The 21,325-nt window shown below is 40.6% G+C and overlaps 1 protein-coding gene across 4 annotated transcripts in view; it reads left to right on the forward strand.

Annotated features, from left to right (window-relative positions):
• The first annotated feature begins 10,547 nt into the window (after window positions 1-10,547).
• Window positions 10,548-21,325, forward strand: part of ARMC8 (armadillo repeat containing 8) — a 118,603-nt gene continuing 107,825 nt past the window's right edge. For 2 of the 4 annotated variants that reach the window (XM_066350309.1, XM_066350310.1), the window contains exon 1: window positions 10,548-10,827. In XM_066350309.1, the coding sequence (XP_066206406.1) occupies window positions 10,783-10,827 (45 nt within the window). In that variant the 5' untranslated portion in view covers window positions 10,548-10,782. The remainder of the gene's footprint in view (window positions 10,828-21,325) is intronic. The other 2 variants (XM_066350306.1, XM_066350308.1) reach the window with 1 other exon arrangement.

The following is a 21,325-nucleotide window of genomic DNA, read 5'->3' on the forward strand; positions in this document are numbered from 1 at the left end:
AAATTTTTTACTTATTGATTTTAGAGAGAGAGGAAAAGAGAGAGAGGCAGAGAAAGAGACAGGAACATCAAGCCACTACTGTATGTGCCCTGACCGGTGACATAACCAACCAAGCTATCCAGCCAGGGCTTTAAGTGCCTATTTTGATGCATTTTTGCATATGTAATCACACATCTAACCACCACGCATTTCAAAATATGGAATGTCACCAGCATTCCAAAAGAGTCCCTTGTACTTTCTCCCAAGCCACTTACCACAAAAGGAAAGCACTATTCTAACATCTATCACCATAGATCAACTTAGCTTGTTTTTAAACTTCATATAAATATCAATATAGCCATACACTTCTTAATAGGGATACATTCTGAGAAATGTGTTGTTAGAAGAGTTCGTCTTTGGGTGAACATCATAGAGTATTCTTTCATAAACCTAGATGATGTAGCCCAGTGATGTTCAACCTTTTTCATCTCATGGCACACATAATCTAATTACTAAAATTCTGAGGTACATCAAAAATATTATTATATATTTTTTGCTGATCTGACAAAAAATAGTTATAATTTTTTATTCATTCGCACTGGAAGGCTATTGCTGTGTTGGCTGTTGTCATTTTTTAATTTGACACTCTAAGGGAGAAGAGGTCAGTGCCTCTGAGTAAATAGTCAGGAATTGCATGTTTTAAAAATTCTTGCGACATGCTTGTTGAAAATCGCTGGTATAGCCTACTATGTGCACATTAAGCTATATGATACAGCCTATTGCTCATAGGCTACAAACCTGTACATCATATTACTATACAAAACGAGTGTAAATCAAGCACAAGATAAAGTGATTGCAATGAAAAGACTTTGCAAAAATGTGTAAGGATTCTCCCAGTGTAACTTGGATATTGTTTTAGTGCAAACTTTTTTTTATAAGTAAAGAAATATGCTCTAAGGGCCCTGGCAGGTTGGCTCAGTAGTAGAGCATTGGCCTGGAGTGTGGATGTCTTGGGTTTGATTCCCAGTCAGGGCTCACAGGAGAAGAGACTATCTGCTTCTTCACCCCTACCCCTTCTCTCTCTCTCTCTCTCTCTCTCTCTCTCTCTCTCTCTCTTTCCCTCCTGCAGCCATGGCTCAACTGGCTCGAGGGAGTTGGCCTTAGGTGCTGAGAATGGCTCCATGGTCTCTGCCTCAGGCACTAAAAAAATGGGCTCCAGTTACAGGAGCAACAGCCCCAAATGGACAGAGCATCGTCCCCTAGTAGGCTTGCCAGGTGGATCCCAGTCAGGGCACATGGGGGAGTCTATCTCTCTGCCTCCCCTCCTCTCACTAAAATAAATAAAATAAATAAATAAACAAACAAACAAGCAAATAAATAAATAAATAAATAAATAATAAGTATAACATGGTAAATACATAAACCAGTAATATTGTAATTCATTATCATTATCAAGTATTACGTACTATACATAAATTTATGCGCTATACTTTTATATATGTGCTATAGTTTTATAGATGGCAGTGTATATACTTTCATATATGGCAGCACGGTAGGTTTTTTATACCAGCATCACCACAAACACATGAGTAATGTGTTATGCAATGACATTATAACAGCTGTAATGTTGCTAGGTGGTAGTCATTTTTCAGCTTCATTATAATCTTATGGGACCACAATCATATATGTGGTCTGTCATTGACCAAAACGTCATTATGTGGAGCCTGACTGCATATGTGATGTACTCTTTTGTGTCTGCCTTTTTTCATTTACCATAATGTCTTTGAGATTCAACCATGACTCCACACTATAGACAGAAATGATCATAGTATGGTGTTTCTTATTACTGTATCATATTCTATTGTGTGGACCACATTTTATTTATATATTTTCCTGATGAAAGACATTTGGATGGCACCTCATTGGGGCCTACTATGAACAAAGCCACTATGCACATTCTTGTAAAATCGTTTGGTGGATGTGGCACTTTCTCCTCTTTGATTATGACCAGGAATAAAATCTGGGTAATAGAACAGGTATATGTTTAGCTTTAATAAATAATGTCAGTTTTCAAAGTGGTTGTGCTAGTTTAGACTTCCCTAAGTAATATAAGAGCATTCCAACTGTACCATATGCTCAAAGCACTTGATATTGACTGTTAAATTTTAGTCTTTTTGTTAAGTGTGCAATGGTATCTCCTTGTAGTTTTCATGTATATTTTAAAACAAAATCTTAATATATGTTAATTTGAATTTTTCTTTTGTGATGGGTAGAAAACAATAACTTAATGCCATAACATTTAAAAACTTGTAGTCATGCCTGATCAGGCAGTGGTGCTGTGGACAGAGCATCGACCTAGGACATTGAGGACCCAGGTTTGAAACCCCAGGGTTGTCAGCTCGAGTGTGGGATCATAAACATGACCCCAAGGTCACTGGCTTAAAGCCATAGCTTGAGCCCAAGGTCGCTGGCTTGAGCAAGGGGTCACTGATTTGGGTGGAGCGCCCCGGTCAAGGCACATATGAAAAAGTAATCAATGAACAACTAAAGTGCTGCAACCACAAATTGATGCTTCTCATCTCTCTCCCTGTCTCTGTGTCTCTCTTCTTACTTAAAAAGAAAAGAAAAGAAAAGAAAAGAAAAGAAAAGGAAAGGAAAGGAAAGGAAAGGAAAGAAAAGAAAACTTGTCGTCAAAGAAGGAAATAGGTTATAAACAGAGGCGAAGAAGAGCACCATGGCTCAGCTCCTACTCTTCCCAAACCACACCCTATTTTCAGAGGTTATATTAGAGAATCAACAAACTTGGGATTCTCACAGACTTTCTTAAATCCAGAGAGAATCAAATAGAAAGCCTCACCCCTTCCTATTCTGAATGAGAAGAAATAAATTGGTTATTGGAAACATAGAGAGAATCAACAGTAAAGATTGTTCTTTTTGCTGAATGTGAAGGGGGTTACTCACTGAAGAGGCAGGTGCTCTCAAACTGTGTGTGGTTTCCTGGGATAAACAAGCAGATCTCAGATCTGATGGAAAAGAAATTCCCTGACTCCTTCAGAGCAAAGACAGTGTTTAGATAGAGGCACCCAACAATGGGCAAGATGAAGAAAGGAACCACACGTCAACTACAGAAACATGCTGAAATGAGCAGAGTCTGGGGGGAGGCTGAGCAGAACTGCTATTTACAACTTCTTAGGTACAACCAGACCTTGGTTTGTAGTGATGTTCTCCTCTGAGAGAAATCAAGTCTGCTTATAGGAGTGGCTGATTCCAGGGCAGAGAAATTACAAAATGAGCCTGGATTGTCTTGTGCCAGGAAGCAAGGAAGTGCTCAAGGAAACTGGGGTGTCAAAGGATGACCATCGAAGGTTTTCTACTTGCCACAACTTAAACAATTCTGACATCAAAATTAATAATCATGGTGACAGACTATAGCCTGTTGAATAAAGTAGGAATCTATTATTCCATACTAACATAAATAAATAAAGAATGGGAACAAGCCCTGGCTGGTTTGCTCAGTGGTAGAGCGTCGGCCTAGCGTGCGGAGGACCCGGGTTCGATTCCCGGCCAGGGCACACAGGAGAAGCGCCCATTTGCTTCTCCACCCCTCCGCCGTGCCTTCCTCTCTGTCTCTCTCTTCCCCTCCTGCAGCCAAGGCTCCATTGGAGCAAAGATGGCCCAGGCGCTGGGGATGGCTCCTTGGCCTCTGTCCCAGGCGCTAGAGTGGCTCTGGTCGCCGCAGAGCGACGCCCCAGAGGGGCAGAGCATCGCCCCCTGGTGGGCAGAGCATCGCCCCTGGTGGGCGTGCCGGGTGGATCCCGGTCGGGCGCATGCGGGAGTCTGTCTGTCTCTCCCTGTTTCCAGCTTCAGAAAAATGCAAAAAAAAAAAAAAAAGAATGGGAACAAGACAGAGCTCTTATTACATGAGAATGCTGTGTATGGGCTGAAAAATAATAATACTTTTCCTCCCACATTCTAAGTTCCTGTATCTGGGCTAATACAATAATTAAATTAACAAGTACAAAGTAACAAGAGAAAATCAAATTTTAAGACGTACTTGAAAATTTACACATGGCGTGAAAATTTCAAAGGCAGTGAGGTAAAATTTGGTATATATGTATTTTTTTTTTTTTGTATTGTTCTGAAGTGAGAAGCAAGGAGGCAGAGACAGAATCCTGCACATGCCTGACCCGGATCCACCCGGCATGCCCAGTAGGGGGCAATGCTCTGCCCATCTGGGGCATTGCTCTGTTGCAACCACAGCCATTCTAGCACCTGAGGTGGAGTCCATGGAGCCATCCTCAGCGCTGGGGCAAACTCTGCTCCAATGGAGCCTTGGCTGTGGGAGGGGAAGAGAGGGAGAAAGGAGAGGGGGAAGGGTGGAGAAGCAGGTGGGCGCTTCTCCTGTGTGCCCTGGCCGGGAATCAAACCTGGGACTTCCATAGGCCAGGCCAATGCTCTATCACTGAGAAAAGAGAAAGGGAGGAGGGGGCAGGGGCATAAAATTTTAAAGGCAGTAAGCAGTTTACAGGTAGTTGATGAAGCATGAACATACATGGCAGGTAGTTTTTTTTTTTTCAGTAAAAGGAGGGGAGAGAGAGGCTGACTCCTGCATGTGCCCCAACCGGGATCCACCTGGTAACCCCTCTCTGGAGCTGATGCTTGAATCAACTGAGCTATCCTGAGCACCCGAGGCCAACACTCAGAACAATCAAGCTATCCTCAGCATAGCAGTTACATTTTTGCTTCAATGAGACAAGTGGGTGATCTAGCCCCTGCCAGGACCCCTCCCATCTATCATAGTCATATTAGGCTAGGAAACATCCTAAAATTTTTTTCCTGAAGAAGGCTTTTCCATCTGAGTCTGTGTGTGTATATGTGTGTGTGTGTGGGGGGGGGGCAAAGTTGTTTCAAGTTATTTGTTTGTTTCTTATAACCAGTTAAAATCAATATCCCAAAAGGCAGCTTTAGGGTGACAAAACTTTGGTCCCTTTTAGATGATTGATAAATATAGAAAGGAAGCAGACGTTGGAAATCACCATTTAACCATCATGATAATCATCATCTTCATCATAATTGTTTTTTTGTTTGTTTTTTGTATTTTTCTGAAGTTAGAAGCAGGAAGGCAGTCAGACAGACCCCTGCATGCGCCCGATCAGGATCCACCCGGCATGCCCACTAGGGGGTGAAGCTCTGCCCATTTGGAGCATTGCTCCTTTGCAGCCAGAGCCATTCTAGCGCCTGAGGTGGAGGCCATGGAGCCGTCCTCAGTGCCCTGGCCAACTTTGCTGCAGTGGAGCGTTGGCTGCAGAAGGGGAAGAGAGAGCTAGAGAGAAAGGAGAGGGGGAAGGGTGGAAAAGCAGATGAACACTTCTCCTATGTACCCTGACTGGAAATCAAACTCAGGACTTCCACATGCTGGGCCGACACTCTACCACTGAGCCAACTGGCCAGGGCCATCATAATTGTTTTAAGCAAGAATCTTTTTTTTTTAATTTTTATTTATTTATTTTTAATTTATTCATTTTTAGAGAGGGAGAGAGAGAGACAGAGAGGGAGAGAGAGGAGAGAGAGAAGGGGGGAGGAGCCGGAAGCATCAACTCCCATATGTGCCTTGACCAGGCAAGCCCAGGGTTTCGAACCGGCGACCTCAGCATTTCCAGGTCAACGCTTTATCCACTGCCCCACCACAGGTCAGGCAGCAAGAATCTTTAACGAATGTTAACACTACTTGGTTAAAACTTTGAAGAGTACTAGGATTCTTACACAGTCTCAATGTGTCTATTATTTGAGACTATATAAGTAGTCTCAAATAACAATATTATTTTAACAAAGATAAAGGTTTTTACACTAGAGATACCTGGCCAACATCACTTTAACAAAATGATCAAAGGAAATCTCACTAGGAATAGACAAAACACATCATGTGCCTTCTGATCTAAAATATATTACTTCTGTGGTATTTCTACCAAAAATACATAACCTGAACCTAAGTTTGAAAAACAGGCAAATTAAAATTGAGAGAGATTTTTAAACTGACCTGTTTTTTTTAATATCATGAAATATAAGGACAGATGGAGGAATATTAAAAATTAAAGGAGACTGAAGATTTATGATAACTGAACGCAATGTGGTGCTATAAAAGACAATAGGCTAATTGGCAAAACCTGAGTAAATTCTGTAGATTAGAGAGTATTGTATCAATATTAATTTTCTGATTTTGATAATTTTACTCCAGTTATAGAAGGGAATTCCTTTTTTAGAGAACACACTGAAATTATACATATAAATATATATCACATAGGAACTACATTTCCTAGACACCCTTTGCCAGCTAAGGTCTGGATCAGACTTTGCAAATAAAAAACACTTTATGGCCCTGGCCAGTTGGCTCAGTGGTAGAGCGTCGGCCTGGCATGCAGAAGTCCCAGGTTCGATTCCCGGCCAGGGCACACAGGAGAAGCGCCCATCTGCTTCTCCACCCCTCCCCCTCTCCTTCCTCTCTGTCTCTCTCTTCCCCTCCTGCAGCCGAGGCTCCATTGGAGCAAAGTTGGCCCGGGCGCTGAGGATGGCTCTGCGGCCTCTACCTTGGGCGCTAGAGTGGCTCTGGTTGCAGCAGAGCGAAGCCCCAGATGGGCAGAGCATCGCCCCCTGGTGGGCGTGCGGGCACATGCGGGAGTCTGTCTGACTGCCTCCCCGTTTCTGGCTTCAGAAAAATACAAAAAAAAAACAAACAACCCCCCCCCCCCCACTTTACTGAGATGTTAAACGACAACAAAAAATTAACTTCCAAGGCTGAAAGTTGTTTTAAAAGAAAGAGTTTATTAGGTCATTGCTAGAAGAAAAGAAAAAGGAAATAAAAAAGAAAAGTTTGATCTTGGGGCAATAAGGTCTAAACATGGCTAGGTAGTAAAGACATGTCTTTTGTCCCAGATTTTTGCAAAGCATTTTTATACATCAAGTAGAGGGCAGAAAGATGTAAGGCTTTCAGAAAGGATGACACTGGCTGTAGACAAAGGGGATGGAAGAAGGTGAAATGGGGCTAGTTCTGACGTAGGTACATCAGGTGCTCAAAGAAGTGTGCACTCCTGTGGATTAGCTGTGGGCAGCAAACTGGAAAGTTTATCTGTGAATAAGGAGAGGAGGCTCCTGGGATAGCAGGAATTGTCAGAGCTGGTCCACTGCCATCAACAGTCTGACTGTTCTGTCTCTTTCTCTCACTCGCAGGCAGCTATAATTTTAATTTAGAACATTTCAGAATATTTTTCTTGTCAGGGATTAGAAGATAGAAAAAGGTTTCTTTTCTGTTCTGGCTTTAGTATGATGGTGGCAGCTCAGCAGCCCAGGCTTTTAATTGTTGGTGAACTTCCTGATGTTCCTGATCTCCAGTAATATTCTCCCTCTCCCTCGCCTGGCATTTGTATCTTTACTCCTTTCAGCAATTTTGTAATCTTTTTGCTCAAAATACCTAGAATGTGTTCTGTTTTTCTGTATGTTGTATTAGCGAAAGTGTTGTTCAAGGAAAAGGTCAAAGCAGATGCTTTCAACCATTAAAAAACAAACAAAGAAACAAACAAACAAAAACAACTCCAGTCCTGGCAGGGTAGCTCAGTTGGTTGGAGCATCATCCCAATACACCAAGGTTGCAGGTTTGATCCCTGGTCAGGGCACATATAGGACACAACCAATGAATGTATAAATAAGTGGAGCAACAAATCTCCTTCTTCTTTCTTCTCTCTCTAAAATCAATTTTTAAAAATAAATAAAATTTCCAGGGAGACAGTACCCATGAGCCTTTTGGAAAAAAGAAAATGACTTGACAACAAGATTTGAAGAACAATAAAGGACACAGTAAGGAAGAACTGTGTTTAGAAGTTGGATGATTCAAAATAGAGCAGGGTAAGGGGGTAGGAAATGTCATGGTGAGGGCAGTAGTGTACTTAATGAATAAAAATATAGGCTGGTTCTGAAAGACCATGCTGATATGGTGATACATTGAGCAGAAACCTTAATGAATAATGGAGTAAACTATGGAGATTTCTGGGCAACAAGTTTTCAAGTCGGTTTATAAAATGTTGCAAACATTAGGCAAAACATCCATCCTTGCTATCTGTGTCTTATATTGGACTAGTGATTACAGCACCTACCACCACTAGATGGAAGCATACCTAAGAAAACTAAGGAGAGAGCATATCTGAGGTGATTAAGTTGAACAGAAACAAACACCACAGAAGTATAAGAGTTAGGTATGGCATCTCTAGTCGCTGAGTCTTCAATTTGTCAGCATTTCATTGGACTTTCTGATTTCATCAGAAAACACATATACAGAGACACACACAGACAATATCTCTCCTTAATAGGGTTTATGGCTTCCAGATTCCATTCCTGAATTGAAAATGGTGAAAAGATAATATTTACACTTCCTAAGTTATTTCTGCTTCTCCATTGTGAAACACATCTGCCTACAGAGTCTGCTTTTCTACATCAGGTTAAGGAAGTCCTCTCTATTTTGTGCACAAGTACAATTTAGGAGGATAGGGAATTGACAGCCCTGGAGAACCCCTCAATCAGGTTAGATAGGATGAGAATGGTAAATAAATGCTCCAATCTCAAGATGGATATCCGGGGGGCATTCTGCATGTTTCTCAGAGGCCCTCAACAAATAAGCAGTAACTTCAATAATGGATGCTTATATTGACTTTTTCTTCTTTCTTTTCTCACTTTCCTTGACTTATCAATTTGTTCCTCAGAAATGCTTCTCAAATAAACTAATAGTACCCAAATCATTGTCCCAGCATCTACTTTTTGGGGCGCCTAAACTAAGCCAATGATTGATTCAACAAATCTTTATTAAGTGACTGTCCTATGGCAGAGAGTAAGATAAAAGGTCTAGAATATAAAATTCCTCGTGCCTGCCATGAAGTGTATAAAAGGGAGACAAACAATTTAAAAGAATTACAATATATTGTTAGAGATGCTGTGTTATTGCAAGAACAGTGATGAACGAAGACATGAGGGAGGGGCTCTCCTAACCCAAACTTGGAAGAGGGGCTTCCTGGAGAATGTATGGCTGGAACTAATAAAGGAAGTGTGAATCAAACACAGCTATAATAACTCTGTATCATACGAATACCAACTGAAAATTCTACTGATAACCTCTGTATACTTTGAGTAATTGTTACGCTCCACGCTCTTGTGGTATGCAGTACATGACATGATTTTAGGTGATGCATGGATGGACATTTAAACTTTTTTTGTAGTTATTATGTTAATGTGTACTAGAATAAAAATAGAGTTCAATAAACTTGATTTTACAGAGTATAATGGTTTAGGATGAGACTAAAATTATGTAATGAGTTGAAATGGGCTTTAGAAAAATATTGAGTGAATAAAAACACCTGCACACAGATTGGCAAAGATGGTGTGGATGGTATGTGGATTACTAAAGTCTGGGAAATAGTATTGTAGCAGAAGGAAAAATCTAAAATGAAATTTCTGTTTTCCAAAAACTTAACAGTTTGTTAGGGACACACAGACAGATAAGGAAGGATGATTAATGGTACAATGAATTTAGAAATCGAATACAGAGGGAGGATAGGAAAGCAGTAAGGAGTAAAGTGAAGGAGAGGGTAGAAGCTTCTAGATCAGTTGGAAGGCTATTGCTGTAGCCCAAGTGAGAAGTAATAATAGCTTGAGTTAGGGAGTGGCTACAGAAATGGAAGAACAAGAAACGTAACAAGCTCTTTGCAACTATCCTGAAAAAATCTTACTGGCTGCGAGCAGCACGAAGATGAAACTTGTTCGGCCAAGTCCGGGCAGTTTTGTAGGTCCACACACAGAAGCGCGCGCGAAGTTGGAGAGCTGAGTTAATCAGAAATACTGTAATTAGAAACACTTTTTTTATTTGGCTTCAGTTATCAGCGTTTTAGTGTAAATTATTCAGACATTTGCTGCCATTTTTCTTCTACTTGACCTATAGGCTGGAGAAATGCTAACACATATGTAATGCTGTCTACGTTCCAGGCATGTCCTAAGACCTTTACGTTCTCCATCCTCACATGCCTTATTTAACAGAAGAGAAAACGGACTTAAAGGCGGCTAAGTGACTTGCTGGAGGTAATGCAGCTGGTAAATGAAGTAGCAAGGGTTAAACCCAGGCATTTTGACTCTGGAGTATCTGTTCTTTACACAACACCAGAATAAATGGGTAGGGCAGATAATGCTAAAGCAGGTCACCCTTCAGCGTTGGATTGTGAAACACTCCTACTGGTGGCAGAAGACTGTGTACTGAGATCACGTGTTCTGCATCTGAAAAATGGAGATATTGACGTTACAAGTTTGGTGCGAAGCAGTGCGATAATAAATGTACAAATTATATATATGGCTTTACATACTTATTTTTCGGAATACAAATACGCGAATTCATAATTGCTACGAATCAGCCTGAGAAGCTTGGAGCGGAGGAGCGAGACCCCGCCCCCGAGGCTCCGCCCACCGCGAGCTGTAGGTGGGGCCCCGCTGATAATCTTTGCGCATGCGGAAATGCTGTCGGTTCCCACCTCTAACCTAGGCTGAGAGTAGCTGCTGTTTCTCAGTCGACGATTCGTAGGGACGCCCCTGGTGCGGTTTCCCTTTGTTTTCCCTTCTTTGGGCCGTGGCCGTACTTCATTTGTGTCTAGAGAATGGTCCGCTCTTGTCTACCTGTGTGACTTTCTGCATAGGTGCCTGTCCTTGGCTCAATAGTTTGTTGTCGAAAGTGCCGGCCCCCGCGCCGGCGTCCGCTGCAGCCGGGTGGGAAGGCTCAAGATGGCGTGCCTGTTGGAGACCCCAATCCGCATGAGCGTCCTCTCGGTGAGTGACCCGCCGCAGCCGCCAGCCCGGGAGCTCGGATCCGGCGCGCAGCATTCACCTCAGCCGCGGTGTGCCTTTTGGGCACCACCCCTTAGGGTCACCCCTGACTGAGGTTTGGGCGGGGGAGTGAGAGAGGGTGGGCGGGTGTGATAGACGGAACCCCGGCCGAGCCAGAGACGTCTCAGCTGCTGGACCTCCCACTGGTGCCGGTTCCCTGCACGGCCTCAGCTGCAGGGTGGTTGGGCGTGCGGGCAGCTGTCTCGGAGGCGCGGGGTAGGATTTGCCAGGCACTTCACCGAGCCTTTCTCTTAGCGATGCCGCCTCTCCGGGACCGAGGGTTCTGCCCTGTGAGGCGCGCGGCTTGCCGGCGGCCCGGGAAGGAGAGCCCACTCTGCCTTCGCGGCTTTGGCGAGAAGAGGTGCAGGCTTCTCGTTCTCCACAGCCTTGGAGCTGCCAAGCCAGTTTTGTGTATCTCCTATCGCGTCTCAGCACCTGGGCTTCTTGGCAATGGGGATTTCATATCAGTTGCAACGTCTTCTAACGTGTATAGTTATTTAAGCCCCTTTCTCTACTCTGGAGGTCGCCTCCCTGAATCTAAAGGAACTTGTGCCTAAGCGTTCCTTTTTCCTTTAAGGGGAGTCAAAAAAGATTAAATTTTTCTAATATTGAAAGAAGGGAACATATTGACATGTCAGGAAGTAATACCTAGTAGTTGTTGTTTTTAAGCTCAAAACAAAACAAAACAAAACACGGCTTTCATTATATTGTTCTGGAGAGATCCACGACCAGAGGTGAAAGTTACTGGGCAATAACTTCGAAGGGTTTTGTAGCAAATTAGATCCGTCCACTTCAGAATGATCCGTTTATCGATAGTCCATTTGCTGTTGCTGGAAACAAGCAGGCCATGGTCGACTATCTTTTAGACTTGTGGGAGTCAGTTTGATATTGAGAGAGTAGTTGGGTTATAGATGGCTTGCCCGGTTCTTCGAGTCAGTGACTCCAACTGGTGTTTGTCTTCCCTGACTTCTCCCTCAAATACACTCAGCTATCGGGAAACACCCAAGGCATTTGCTTATGATTCAGGGTGGGATCATTTTGACATACTGCGACTTTGATAATTTAATTTGGGGAGGGCTGTCAAGTAATCTCTCCCCTAATCCGTTTTAGTAGTCCCTTTTCTTATTTTTAAACTGCAACTGGAGAAATACTGTTCACCTAAGTGTTGATTGGCCTATGACTCTACCTTTGACTGCAATATCCAGGAGTGTTTCTTGGGAGAGAGCAGACCAATGACTTTTCCCTCATGTTTTTTTAAGAAAGTACCATATATATCTCGACCGTTCTCAATTTCCTTTTATTATCTTGTTTATCTTTCTTTTCAACTGAAGCTTCTTTATTTTTTGTACATTGTCAACTTGTATACTGAATCAATTGAAAATTTTGATTTTTTTCACTCCCTCAGTAAATAATATTTTCTGTTTAATTTTATTCAAAATCTTCTTGAAGAGTATTCCTTACTTTTAGTGGGAATTTACTTTAGTCCTCGTCTCATTTGGGGCTTGTTTTTTCTTTAAAACGGTTTTCACAGTCCCAAAGTCTGGTCTATTTGTTTTTCAGTCCTACAGCAGTCCCTGCTTCTAGTGGGGGTGTTTGCTTTAGCCCTGGTCTCAATGGGGGCTCCTTTTTAATTTTTTTTCCTTTTAGATTTTTCACAGCCCCAAAGTCAGGTTTCCCTTTTTCAGTCCTTAGAGCCTTGGGAAATCAGATCTTTGGATAAATTACTTAAACTGTCTAAACTCACTATTTATACTAATTTAAAGTGAAGTCTGGTCCCGTGTCACCACTTTTTGAAATAAAAAATGCAGGTAGAACAAGAAATAATAATCAGAAAGTATCTTTAAAATAATTGATTTCTTTGACAGACACTTATTGTTCACTAGTTATATATAACACCCTGTAATGTATACTATAGAAGAGAATGCAAGGATGTGATCAAGGAACTCAGTCTGAATTACTCTATAGCTTGACAAACATAATTCAAGCAAGGGCAAATCAAATGATTTTAAGGATTTTAATACAAGGCCCTTTTTACCTCCTCACCTCTGAGAGATCTTATTCACTCTTGTAACCTTAAAACTGTAATCAGCTCACACATATCTTTTGCCAGCCTTGACTTTTCTTTATTAGTCTCACATCTTCAATTGTGTGGTTGTTATCCTTCACTTCCAACAGAGTTATGTTGCATCTTCTAAGAGGACATGGTCAGGACCTCCTGTTTGTGTTAACGGTTCTATCTTGAACCGCTGACTCTTTCCCCTTCCATCCCTCTATATCTAGTTAATTCTTGTTATTTTCCTTTCTTTCTTTTGACAGTGACAGAGACAGGGACAGATAGGGACAGACAGACAGGAAGGGAGAGAGATGAGAAGCATCAACTCATAGTTGCAGCACTTTAGTTGTTCATTGATTGCTTTCTCATATGTGCATTGACCATGGGGCTACAGCAGAGCGAGTGACCCCTTGCTCAAGCCAATGACCTTTGGGCTCAAACCAGTGACCATGGGGTCGTGTCTATGATCCCACACTCAAGCCAGCGACCCTGCATTCAAGCTGGTGTGTGCCTGCTCAAGCCAGCGACCTTGGGGTTTTGAGCCTGGGTCCTCCGTGTTCCAGTCCAGTGCTCTATCCACTGTGCCACCACCTGGTCAGGCAGTTCTTAAGTTCTGTTGGCTCTTTATTCTTAGTGTTTTTCACATCTGCCTGTTCCATTGGTCACCCTCTCATTTAGGACCTTATCATTTTGTGCCTGTATTACTACATTGTCCTCTGAACTATTTTTACTGCCTCTAGTGTGTCTTACCCTCTCAGTTCAAGTTCATTCTCTACATTAATATCTCTGTAAAACACACTGGACATGCTGCATCTCTGCTTCGGTATTTTAGTGAGTTTTTATTGCCAAAGGGTGACTTTTCATTTTCAGCTTTGGATATAAGATTGTTTATCCTCTGCTAAACCTTTTCTCTCATATAAATTGGCTTTCTCAAGTTGAGGTGATCTAGGGTTCTTCTAAACCCCAGTAACTTATTGTCTGCCTAATTGTACATGTGGATTATAGCTTTGTATAGATTTAGTCATGTGATATACTTTGAGCTTTTGTCATTTGCCAGCTGTGACATTGGGTTGGAGAATACAATGACGAGCTACACAAACCTCTCTCTGTCCTTTTGGAGGTTTTAGCCTAATGGTGGGAATATCAAGTCATCTCGCAATTCTTTGTGAATGGTGGTTAATGTTTTGAATGCAAAATGTAGAGTGCTGTTACAAGCATGTAGTGGGGGAATCTGATCTAATGTGGAAGGCTGTGAGGAGAGTTAGAGAGTGACAATGAGCTGCGAGTTCAAGGATAATAAGAACTAACTGAAAAATAGGGGAGCATTCCAGACAAAGGGAACTGCTTTTGCAAAGAAAGGCCCTTTATACTTTTATTGCTATTCTATCTTATCATCTTAGTAAATTAATTTATTTTTCTTAATTCCACTACTGTTTATAGCACTGTCTTACATGTACTAGGTACTCAATAAATGTTTGAAATATCTGTTTTTGGGAGTTAGACAAACTCTCCAGCTCTTTCTAGGTTGTACCATGATCACCCATGTTGCTCTTTGATTTTCACTTAGCATTACATTACCCTTTTCAACAAATTTATAAATTCTCTCATGTTTCCCAAACTTTTGGATGATTTAACATTGATTGCATTTTTAAAAACTTTTTATTTTGAAATAATTATAGATTCATGGGAAGTTGCAAAGAAAATATAGATTCCTGTGTACACTTCACTCAGTTTCCCCCATTGGTTACATTTTATATATAACTGTAGTATAATATTGAAGCCAGGAAATTGATATTGGTATAAATATGTGTAAAGGTCTGTATCATTTTATCACATGTGTATATTTGTGTATCCACCACCACAGTCAAGATACAGTTTATCATCACAAAGATTTCCCTCATGCTACCTCTTGATAGTCACCTATCTGCATCTTTCCCCCACTGTCTAACCCAGCAGTTCTCAACCTGTGGGTCGCAACCCCTGTGTTTTGGTCTTTCAACCCCTGCCGGGGTCGCGACCCACAGGTTGAGAACCGCTGGTCTAACCCCTGGCAACAACTAATCTCTTCTTTATGTGTATAACTTTGTCATTTTTTATAATGTTGACATAAATGTAGTCAGACAGTATGTGACCCTTTGAGATTGGCTTTGTCACTCAACATAATACCCTTTTGATCTACCCAAGTTGTGTGTATCAATAGGTTGTTTCTTTTCCATTGTTAAATAGTATTTCATAGTATGGATGCACCATGATTTGTTTAACCATTCTTCTATTAGACCTTTGTAGTGTAAACTTTGACAGGTTTTTTTTTCTTTTTGCAGTGTCAGTGCCTGACTTAAGCTATGATTGCTGAGGCATCCGCTTTAAGGATGGCTATCTCCAATAAACATTGCCAGCCACAGGACTAGATAAAGAGCCAGGCCACTTCCCTCTACTGAGGTGCCTTCGTTTTAGAGATTATTTTTTGTGGATTTCAATAACCGACCCTTTGGGTCACTTGTTTTTACTCTTCCCAAGCTTTAAATTCTGGTTTTTACGTTTTAAATTCATCAGTAAAGAGTGAGTCAATGAAACCCTTGGCTGCCAGCCTAAACCCTATAATAATAAATAATAAATAAAAGCAGAACCCTAGATCCATGTGCACGTGTGCTTTTCACCCCCTACCTTGCAAGTCATTAACCCTTAGTTTTCTGATGCTTATCACTGAAGGGCATCTTGTAATCATAATAAGAACCACAAAGGCCTGTTCAACCACACATGGGTTATCAATAGGATGAAAACGGCGCAAAACAACATTTCAGGTTGTTTTCAGTTTTTGGCTATGATAACCTGCTGTGAATGATCATGCACAGGCTTTTGTGTGGACATAACTTTTGGTAACTCTGAGGTGAATGTACAGGAGTGCAATTGCTGCATTCTGTGGTTTAGTTCTTAAAGAAACCTATACCTTTTTTAGAGTGGCTGTACCATTTCATATTCCCACCAGTTATATATGAGAGATCCAGTTTCTCAGCATTTGATATTCTTATTATTTTTATTTTAGCTGTTTTAAAAATGTGTAGTGATATCATAGTCATAATTTGTATTTCCATAATGATTAGTAGTGTACAAATATTTTCATTACTTATTTGCCATCTATGTTTTATTGAAATATGAATGAAATATTTCAGTAAAGTATTTCTTCATGTCCTTTTGCCCACTTTCTAATTTGACTGGTTTTTGCCTGTTGAGCTTTGAAAGTTCTACATATTCTAGGAACAAGTTCTTTGTCATGTGTTTTACAAATATTTTCTCCCAGTCTGTTGCTTATCTTTTTATACTCTTAACCATAGGTTAAAAAATGAACTTTGATCTCAACTTCACACCTCATACGAAAACTAATTCAAAATGAGTTATACATTTAATCATAAAGCAAAATAAAACTTTAAGAGGGGAAAAAAAAGGGAGAATATTTGCAGAGCCTTGGGCTTGGTGAAGAATTCTTAGACATATCACCAAAAGTATGACCTATTTCTTTTTATTTTGTTTATTGTACTATTTAATATGAAAATTTGTGCTTTGTGAAAGACCCTGTTAAGAAGATGACTGCATTTTACTTTGATCACTTGGTAATTATTTGAGAGAGGCAAAGTAATAAAATGCTTTTGAATCACAACGTAGGCTAATATAGACAGCTGAGGAACTTAGTAATTTTAATTGCCTTCTTTACACTCTTTTCCCAGTACCATTTTGCCTTCTTGATAGCAGCTGTTGGAACTGTAGTGTATTCCAAGTCTGGATATTTCTTTTTTCTGTTCTTAATGACTCTAAGTATTTTGTTGGCCTCAAACTGCATATTGATTTGCTCTCTTACATGAACAACTGACAATAATTAAAAAGTTTGCTATTAGTTTACTCTAGAAAGCACCAATAAGCACGTGGTATGTATGGAGGTGGTCCTAAAAGAAATGAATCAGTATGAACTTTCTAATTGTTACTGGCAATGTATGGAAAATGGGAGCTCAGTGCATGCTTCTGGATATCTTGCTCTTTAAGGGAAGATTGCCACATGAATTCAGACAGTAAGCACTCAAGAAGTCTTTTAAGCTTTACCAAGAATAAGAAACATCTTTATGTTGGGTCCCTTAGATTTCACTCGGAGATCTAGCCTTCCTAGATTGCCTTTTCATTAAGAATTTAAAAATAGTGCCCAGAGCCAGGAATTTCAGTGAGTTTGACGTGTATTTTTTTTTTTTCCTGATTTGGCAATTTTTTGGCAGTGCCATCTGTCATGCTGGCTTCTAGGTAAAGCTGTGGAATTATTGACAAAGGAAAATTCCTGTTACTTTCTGGAAATTGGAGAATAGCAGCCTTCACTTAACAGTGTTGCTGTGATCCTTGGGACCATTTAGATAGGAATGAAAGGTATTTCAAATTAAGAGCTGTTTTGCAGAAACAGCCCCCATTTGTCTCTTTGATAAAGGAAAACTGTTTTGACCTCATTTCATAAAATTGGAAGAATAAAGAGTTAGCTTTATCCTCTGGTATATTCATAATATAGTTATTGGGAAAGGGAAAATGATGAGACTGTCATACTTTCTATTAGAAATAAAAAGTTGAGCCTGACCAGGCAGTGGCGCAGTGGATAGAGCATCAGACTGGGATGTGGAAGACCCAGGTTCAAAACCCTGAGGTCACCGGCTTGAGTGCAGGCTCATCCGCTTGAGCATGGGCTCACTAGCTTGAGTGCGGAGTCGCCAGTTTGAGCGTGGGATAATAGACATGACCCATGGTCACTAGCTTGAGCCCAAAGCTCACTGACTTGAAGCCCAAGGTTGCTGGCTTGAGCAAGGGGTCACTTGCTCTGCTGTAGCTCCCGGGTCAAGGCACATATGAGAAAGCAGCCCATGAACAACTAAGATGCTGCAATGAAGACTTGATGCTTCTCCTTTCTCTCCCTTCCTGTCTGTCAGTTCCTATCTGTCCCTCTCTTTGACTCTTTCTGACTCTCTCTCTGTCTCTGTAAAAAAAGAAATAAAAAGTTGCTGTTCACTGGGAAGAGTTTCTAGCCTATAGGATCAGTTACTGTTTGGAGGTCTTCACCACCTGGAAAATGATTACAGAATGCATGATTCTTTTGTTTTAGAAGTGCTTTAAGAATTTATTAGGTTTTCAAAATATTGTCATTGGTGATTGATTGTATAAGGGGAATGAGGAAAAAGAAAGAGTCATGGTTGTGATCAAGCATGATTCACAGGATTTTTACTTTTACAACCTGGTGGTATCATCTACTGAAATGTTGAGGATTAAGAGAGGGATATGTTAGGAAAACTTAGTATTATTTTGGACATGCTGAGTTTGAAGTGTTTTCTGGACATCATTTAGAGAGTTGTTCAGTAGGCAGTTGGATATTCTAGGGTGTTTTCAGTACTACCAAGTAGTTCTTCAATTCTTTGTGTACACCATCTGGGTGTTCTACAGTTTATCTCATTTCCGAGATCATGTCAGCTCCCACAGGTTAAAGGTTCAGTCCTCAAAACTGCTCCCCTTTCAGACACCAGTTGGAAGTCCAGGTTGTTCTTCTGTACCTCTTACTGACCACCTATAAATCAGAGGTTCCCATAAGTCCCTCCTTGGGTTTGATCATTTGTTAGAACAGTTCACAAAGTTCAGCAAAACATTTACTTATGTTTACCAGTTTATTATAAAAGATACAAATGAACAGCATAGTGAAAAGGTACAAAGATCAAGATCTGGAAGGGTCGCAAGTGCAGAAATTTCTGTCTCTGTAAAACTGGGATCTGCCACCTTCCTGGCACATGGATGCTTTCACTAACCTGTATGCTCATCAAATTTTATTCAAGAGCTTTTATAGAGCTTTAATATCCAGCCCCTCACTCTTCCCTTTCTCAGAGGTTGGTAGGTGGGATTGAAATTTCCAACCCTTTAATCACTTGGTTTTTCTGGTAATGAGTGCCATCCTGAGGCTCTCTAGGGGCCTCACCTTAATCATTCTTAGCATTAACTCATGTGCTCAAAAGGGGTTCCTTAGGAATAACCAGAAATACTCATATTAGTCAGGAAATTTCAGTGGTTTTATGAGCTCTGTGCCAGGAACTGGGTTAAAGAGCTAATAATATAAATATATTCATTATATCACAGGTACAAAGGCCTAGTCCTTTAAACTGGCGTGATCATTATTTGGGCATCATTGGCAAATTTATCAGTGATTCTTAACCTTTTAAGAATAACAGTCTCTAAGAAGTTTTTGCTCAGCAAGAGAAACTGATAACAAAATAAACAGAAAGCCAACTAAATGGGAAATGATATTTTCAAACAACAGCTCAGATAAGGGCCTAATATCCAAAATATACAAAGAACTCATAAAACTCAACAACAAACAAACAAACAATCCAATAAAAAAATGGGAGGAGGATATGAATAGACACTTCTCCCAGGAAGAAATACAAATGGCCAACAGATATATGAAAAGATGCTCATCTTCTTTAGCTATTAGAGAAATGCAAATCAAAACGGCAATGAGATACCACCTCACACCTGTTCGATTAGCTGTTATTAGCAAGACAGGTAATAGCAAATGTTGGAGAGGCTGTGGAGAAAAAGGAACCCTCATACACTGTTGGTGGGAATGTAAAGTAGTACAACCATTATGGAAGAAAGTATGGTGGTTCCTCAAAAAACTGAAAATAGAACTACCTTATGACCCAGCAATCCCTCTACTGGGTATATATCCCAAAAACTCAGAAACATTGATACGTAAAGACACATGCAGCCCCATGTTGATTGCAGCATTGTTCACAGTGGCCAGGACATGGAAACAACCAAAAAGCCCATCAATAGATGACTGGATAAAGAAGATGTGGCACATATACACTATGGAATACTACTCAGCCATAAGAAATGATGACATCGGAACATTTACAGCAAAATGGTGGGATCTTGATAACATGATACGAAGCGAAATAAGTAAATCAGAAAAAACCAGGAACTGTATTATTCCATACGTAGGTGGGACATAATAGTGAAACTAAGAGACATTGATAAGAGTGTGGTGGTTACGGGGGGGAGGGGGGAATGGGAGAGGGAAAGGGGGTGGGGAGGGGCACAAAGAAAACAAGATAGAAGGTGACAGAGGACAATCTGACTTTGGGTGGTGGGTATGCAACATAATTGAACGACAAGATAACCTGGACTTGTTATCTTTGAATATATGTATCCTGATTTATTGATGTCACCCCATTAAAAAAAATAAAATTATTATAAAAAAAAAGAAAAGAATAACAGTCTCAGCATCTTCTTTTCTGGAAAAACATACATCTGCCAAATTAATCACATAATTTCAAGGGGTTCATGGGTTCTCTGGAGACCTACAACATCAATCTTGAGTTAACACTTTCTATTCTTTGCTCATCCCAAAGTCAGCAACAAAATCATATATAACAAAAAATTTTAAGTTATTTAAAATCATTTTGGAATGGCAAAAATTGTAATGGTTTAAAGTCGTTTTAGTTATCATGTGACATACTTGGCTCTGAAGAACCATAGTCTGTTGCCCGGAATATTTTAGTGATCTTTCATAGGTGTACTACATTGCTTACAAAAATTAGGGGATACTTTATCACTTTATATTCATTTTGAAATATCCCCTAATGTTTGTGAGCAGTATATATCTACAGAAAGGGCTTTGTGTAGCAGACCTGGGAGGCAGGGCTAGGTTAGCTGCAGGTCCAAGCTAGAACAAAGTAAGGGACTTTGTGGGTCTATCTGGTGGCAGAGCAGACCAGGTGGTGGTCACAAGTGGCTCATAATATTGGCATGATTGTAATAGGCCACAATGTGGTAAGAAAGCTAATTTCTCCAGTTGCTTGAAGTGGTGGGCTGACTCTGAGTCAAGCACCATGGATAGCTCCAACGCAAGGGTGTTGACTGCCTCTAAGAATCTGAAGCAAATGAGGCCTTTTTAGAATCAAGAGACAGCCAACCTGTCTCGACAATACTACTTCTGAGGTGTACCTTGAAAGATAGTACCCAGGATCTCTAAGTCATTACGATTGCAATTTTAAATAACAATTTAAACTATTCTTGCTCTGACTGGATAGCTCGGTTGGTTGAGCATTATCCCAATACACAAGGGTTGTGGGTTTGATCTCTGGTCAGTCCACATCAGGAACAGATTGATGTTTCTTTCTCTGTCTCTCTGTCCCCATCTCTCTCTCTCTCTCTCTCTCTCTCTCTCTCTCTCTCTCTCTCTCGCTCTCGCTCTCAAATCAGTACATAAATTAAAAAAAAAACATCAACTATTCTTATGATCCAGAACAGTAGTCTCACTCTTTTATTCAGGATTGAGATACAGTGTATAGGCATTTGAATGCATCCTAGTGGATTTCC

The sequence above is a fragment of the Saccopteryx leptura genome, chromosome 10 (genome assembly GCF_036850995.1).
Source record: "Saccopteryx leptura isolate mSacLep1 chromosome 10, mSacLep1_pri_phased_curated, whole genome shotgun sequence".
Classification (NCBI taxonomy): domain Eukaryota; kingdom Metazoa; phylum Chordata; class Mammalia; order Chiroptera; family Emballonuridae; genus Saccopteryx; species Saccopteryx leptura.